Consider the following 5297-nt stretch of genomic DNA (forward strand, 5'->3'; position numbering starts at 1 on the left):
TCGTAAATCATTCTTTTGAGTCGGATCTTTTTGATTGCTTCACTTCACCGGTGTCGTAAGAAGTCGGGGTCTCATCAACTAGAAGTTAATTGTTATATAGGCTACTAAGTACACACAAACGACATTGATTTAAAATATGTATATTGCTTACTATATAGTGAATCATAAACAAATCAAAGTGGACATAATGTAGCCTACTTTAATTCTCTCACTTGATCAAAATGTCTGATTCGTGATGAGCCCGGTGAACCGTACGGCATCATTAGAGTGAACAGTTCTATACTTCAATAATGAACGAATAGCAGGAATCTTAATATAATGTACTGGGAAAAAAAAGGTTTAAAACTTGTATGACAATTTTACCAACACAAATACGAAACAAATTAAATATATTTTTTAGCTGAATAATGGCAACAACACATTGACCGGGACAGATGAAATAGCAATATTACTTAATCTGAAAACATTTTGGGGTTAGTTCACCCAAAAATGAAAATTAGCCCTTGAATTACTCACCCTTGTTTTTGTAAGAAAAATATCTATATTCAAAAACGTAATAATCACTTTAATCTAGCTTGCGCCAACAGTTGTAACCTCATACGTCATGCTCCCAGAACTGCTTCCGTGTAAAACTGTTGGCGCAAGCTAGATTAAAGTGATTATTACATTTTGAATATACCCCATTGGATTCGTCTGAAAGAAGAAAGTCATATACACCTAGGATGCCTTGAGGGTGAGTAATTAATGGGCTAATTTTCATTTTTGGGTGAACTAACCCTTTAAAAACCTTTATTTGAATCAATTCTTTGGAACGAACTGTTCAAAGGAACCGATTCGCGTGGTTGACTCAGTGCCCCAGCACTAGAACGGAGTGTACCATGTAAGAATTTACCAAGAAATGTGTTATTAATATTCAATTTAACATGTTGTAACATGTTATTTAGCATTACAGTAAATTAAACATAATGACATAATATGCCCTCTTATATAATGGCATTGCAAATGCATGTAGAAATTAAACTTTTTTTTTTTTTTTTGGTTTAGTCTGTGGGCTGTCGATAGCAGAGCAGTCGATCCGAGTCGATCGCAAGGTGTGTGTGTGTATTAACCTGTTTTTATACAATCTATGGTATTAACACAGAGTGTGTGATCAACACAGTGGGAGACTTTCAAAAGTGATGGCACTAAGAAGAGCACTGCATTTTGTTTTTAAAGTAGGAGACAGGACCAAAACAGCTACGTTTTACAGGGATGTCTTAGGAATGAAGGTAAAAGAGCTGCATGTTGACCTTATTGTAAAATTCTAGCTCGCATTATGTAAATACAGTGGGAACTTTGCCTCCTAATATTGTTGATAAGCCAGTTAATGATGCTGTTACCAAATGGGGTGGCACGTCGCATATTTTCCGTCTGTTTATGTTCCGACTCAAAACCTACATTTATAAACAATAACAAATATCTCTAATCTACAGATTCTGCGTCATGAAGAATTTGAGGAGGGCTGCAAAGCAACCTGCAATGGGTTCGTCATATTTTAATGGTTTTATTTTTTTATTTGACTAGCTTTGCTTTCAGTTACATGTATAACCTGTATCAAATTCTAAATATTAGCTTACCTATATAACTTGTTCTTTTGTTTTCAGTCCATATGATGGAAAATGGAGTAAAACCATGGTGGGCTTTGGGCCAGAAGATGACCACTTTGTTGCAGAGTTGACCTATAATTATGGAGTGGGTGAATATCGCATTGGCAATGACTTTCTGGTAAATTAGATTTATATAAAACATTTCGAACTTGAAACCACACTTAAAGTAGGATCTGAACATATGAGACCGTATTTATTATAATATGTTATATAAAATGTATACATGTTATGCATATAATAATGATTTTGGAACAAATATGACGAAGTTATGATGTAAAATGTCCGATTCTACACTATTTCTAGGCCACTAATGAAATGTAAATACATTTTTGACACTGATCATGTGAACCATTTTCACAAGCAGTTTTAGACTTTTGGCCCCCACTGTATATTTTCTGTTAAAAGGGATCCTACCTAAAGGAAGCTGTGATTTCCTGTGCTCTTCAATATTAGGGTCTCACTCTGCAGTCTAGTCAGGCTGTGAGTAATGCTAAGAGGTTAAACTGGCCTCTAACACAAGTTGAAGATTCTCTCTACTTGACTGAAGCTCCAGGAGGATACTGCTTCTACCTTATAGACAAGGAACAGCCAGACTGTGGTGGGTATTTATACTAAATGTGTGTTATAATAGGGATGTGAGAACTTCCTTTATGAAATATGGAAGTAAATATATGTGGTAACTGTATTAGTTAAGTGTGCCGTTGTTTACTGACTCCTAACTGATTGTTTCTGGTCCTGGTAATAGATCCTGTCCAGAAAGTCTCCCTGGCAGTGTCTGATCTACAGTGTTCTATTCATTATTGGTCTGCTCTGCTGGGAATGAAGGTTATTGAGAAAAATGAGGACAAAAAGATTGCCTTAATGGGATTCTCAGATAATCAGGTTTGGCTGAAAATAATCAATTTATTATATTTTTGGCAATAATTAAATTATGAGGACATGCTAGGACAAGCAAGACCTCATGAATTAGTTTGGTTATCTTCTTTTTATATAATGTATATCAGGCCCTTTTTGGAATTAAATTAATTTATACAAGTGTATATATGCATTACTATTCGAAAGTTTGGGATTGGTAAGGTTTTTAAATTTTTTTCTGTAAGAAAATCACTTTTATTTTATATCAAATTGATCAAAAGTGGCAGGAAAGACTTTACTTTCATATTGTTAAAAAATATTTCTATTTCAAATAAATGCTGCTCTGTTGAATCTTCTATTCTTCAAAGAATCAAACCCAATTATTAAGTGGTTTTCAACATTGGTAATGGCTGTTGAAAATTCAGCTTTGCATCACAGGAATAAATTACATTTTAAAATATATTCAAATAGAACATGGTTGTTTTAAATAGCTTTAATATTTCACAGTACTATTGTTTGTTATTAAGTGGTGTGCTTTTGTAGTGTAAGCTGGAGTTACAGGACATTGGAGGCGCTGTGGATCATGGAACTGCTTTTGGAAGGATCGCATTCGCTTGCCCTCGGGATCAGGTCAGCTAATTCAACATCAGGCAACAACATCCATTCTACTTGGTGCACTTTTAAAGAAATGTCTTTGTTTTGCAGTTACCAGACATTGAAGCGCTAATGAAAAAAGAAAAGCAGAAAATCCTCACCCCTCTTGTAAGTCTGGACACACCTGGAAAAGCCACGGTGGAAGTCGTCATTCTTGCAGATCCTGTGAGTCTTTATTGTTTAATGTTACTAAAATTGAGTATTGCCAGATGCTCTCTTGGCTGACTCGGATCTCCACTTAATGTAGGATGGTCATGAGATCTGCTTCGTGGGTGATGAAGCATTCAGGCAGCTTTCTGCCATGGACCCAAAGGGGAATGAATTACTGGATGAGGTAATCAGTCTCACCACATTATATAGTATAAAGTAAATCCTGTGATCCACTTTCAAAGCGCATTCATGTGTTTTCTGTTTGGTTTCTTTCACAGGCCATGGCTGCAGATAAGAGTGACGAGTGGTTTGCCAAACACAACAAGCAGAAGGCTTCAGCATAAACACTGTCTGCCTTCATTGAAACTGCTTGAAAAGATCCAGGATGTTCAGTCAACCAGATTTTTGTTACTATACATTTCAGTGGCTCATTAATGATGATAAAAATTCAGTTTTATTTTACGAAAATAACATCAAGAACCCCCAAAAAACTGCATCTCTCTACTTTTGGACATGGTAAAAAATATGTATTTTTGTGTAAGTAAATCCTCATGATTCTGTTGTTATTATCTTGAAAGTGTAAATAGATTTGATAAATAAAAGAGGATAATGTTACAAATATTCAGTGGCTATTAAAATAAAAATGTCCTGCCTTTGGTGCTGTTCAAAATGAATTGTAATTATTGCTAGCCTCATATTATTAGCATGGATGGTGCATACAAAAATGCATAAAAAGAAAGACAGAAAGCTTTCATCCACTGACCAGCAGAGATCAGTATTGTAATGCTTCAATAAACTCCTGACAATATTTTGGGGTATTATTCATCCATGATACCAAGTCCAATCTAAATGTTTACCGAGTGTAGGGCAGTGGTTCTCTACCAGTTGTCTTCAGCAAATATCCAACAGAATGACTTAAAATTACTTTAAAAAATGTAAAAACAAAATTAAAATCATATTTCTTTTCCTCCTCAACTATTAATTTTATTGAAAAACAGTCTTGAATCTTATATAATTATGAAATAAATCATGTTAAATTAATTTTATATATCAACACTGTTCTGTTAATAAAAAAAGAAAACAAGCTGCATTGTCATAATTACAGCAGAAATACCAAAGGAATCAAATTAACCGAAACGGGGGACTTTGAGCCAAAAAGGTTGAGAACCATTGGTGTAAGGTGACCTGTGGTAAAACTGCTCATTTACATACTGTATTTTATAATAGTTCAAATAAGACTGAGAATTGCTGAGTTTTCGTCTAAAAAGATGGGACGACTCATTAAAACTTTGTGCCCTTCAGTTTTAAAGCAAACAAACAAACTACAAAATATATATATTATTTTTAGTTGTCTGTGCGCTGCACATGGGGCTTTTATTATGAAAAACTCACATAACATCAATTTCTAAAAAGTTAGTATTTCTGCCTTCACACTTGAAACAGAAGTATTACAAGAGGAAAGCCCATTACTTAAATCCAAAATCAGAATGAAATCTGGTTTATCAGCTTAACAGCGTTTGTAATTATAATGTGTTGTGTTGTAGGAAGCAGATAAACATGATTAGCATGTCAGTTCATTGTCAGAGAGCTGTCATGATCCCGCTGCTAGCTCAGTTAGCCTAGCATGAGACGGAGGGGCGGTGGACGCGTAAAGATCCATTGGTCTGCATTACAAACCCTTTCAGGTGGGTAACCCGACTTAAAAGCTGCTAATTACAGTAAACACCTTGATTAGGAAGTTTAATAATTCTTTCTTGGAGGTGCGCGGTAGTGTTTTGGCAGCTGACAGGCTAATGTTGCTTTGCTCAACATTGCAAGTTCCACCCAACAGCTGTTTGCAGTGCCAGAGTGGCACAACACTGAGACGGACGATCAAATGATTAGATTGTTTTGGGAATAAAAATCTGCAATATCAATGTTATATTATTTATAGCACAAAGCTCTTAGTCTGTTAAGTTACTTGGCTTTGTGAAATGCTAATAAATGCTACAT

General features: G+C 35.1%; 3 protein-coding genes across 5 annotated transcripts in view; 2 read left to right on the forward strand and 1 right to left on the reverse strand.

Moving 5' to 3' along the window:
• Nucleotides 1-260, reverse strand: part of LOC107727902 (rRNA methyltransferase 3A, mitochondrial-like) — a 2659-nt gene extending 2399 nt beyond the window's left edge. Inside the window, exon 1 of the mRNA XM_016537938.1 lies at nt 251-260. Coding sequence (XP_016393424.1) covers nt 251-260 — 10 coding nt within the window. The remainder of the gene's footprint in view (nt 1-250) is intronic.
• A 797-nt stretch (nt 261-1057) lies between these two features.
• On the forward strand, nt 1058-3839 carry LOC107727906 (glyoxalase domain-containing protein 4-like). Its single transcript, XM_016537940.1, has 9 exons — nt 1058-1268; nt 1473-1522; nt 1644-1764; nt 2100-2244; nt 2392-2528; nt 3045-3131; nt 3207-3320; nt 3403-3489; nt 3584-3839. The coding sequence occupies exons 1-9, from the start codon at nt 1179-1181 to the stop codon at nt 3647-3649; spliced, it is 897 nt and encodes a 298-aa protein (XP_016393426.1). The 5' UTR covers nt 1058-1178; the 3' UTR covers nt 3650-3839.
• An 894-nt stretch (nt 3840-4733) lies between these two features.
• LOC107727920 (protein KIAA0100-like) overlaps nt 4734-5297 on the forward strand; it is a 25367-nt gene continuing 24803 nt past the window's right edge. For all 3 annotated transcript variants that reach the window (XM_016537958.1, XM_016537962.1, XM_016537961.1), the window contains exon 1: nt 4734-4990. The gene's annotated coding sequence lies outside the window, so the exon portion shown is untranslated. The remainder of the gene's footprint in view (nt 4991-5297) is intronic.

The sequence above is a fragment of the Sinocyclocheilus rhinocerous genome, unplaced genomic scaffold, assembly GCF_001515625.1.
Source record: "Sinocyclocheilus rhinocerous isolate Xijiao unplaced genomic scaffold, SAMN03320098_v1.1 scaffold877, whole genome shotgun sequence".
NCBI classification, from domain to species: Eukaryota; Metazoa; Chordata; class Actinopteri; order Cypriniformes; family Cyprinidae; genus Sinocyclocheilus; species Sinocyclocheilus rhinocerous.

Excerpts from the sequence above, each read along its gene's own strand:
- LOC107727906 (XM_016537940.1), top strand. The coding sequence starts at position 1,179 with ATGGCACTAAGAAGAGCACTGCATTTTGTTTTTAAAGTAGGAGACAGG. Across the intron at positions 1,765-2,099 it reads GCATTGGCAATGACTTTCTG|GGTCTCACTCTGCAGTCTAG; the intron begins GTAAATTAGATT and ends CTTCAATATTAG. Across the intron at positions 3,321-3,402 it reads TCGTCATTCTTGCAGATCCT|GATGGTCATGAGATCTGCTT; the intron begins GTGAGTCTTTAT and ends CACTTAATGTAG.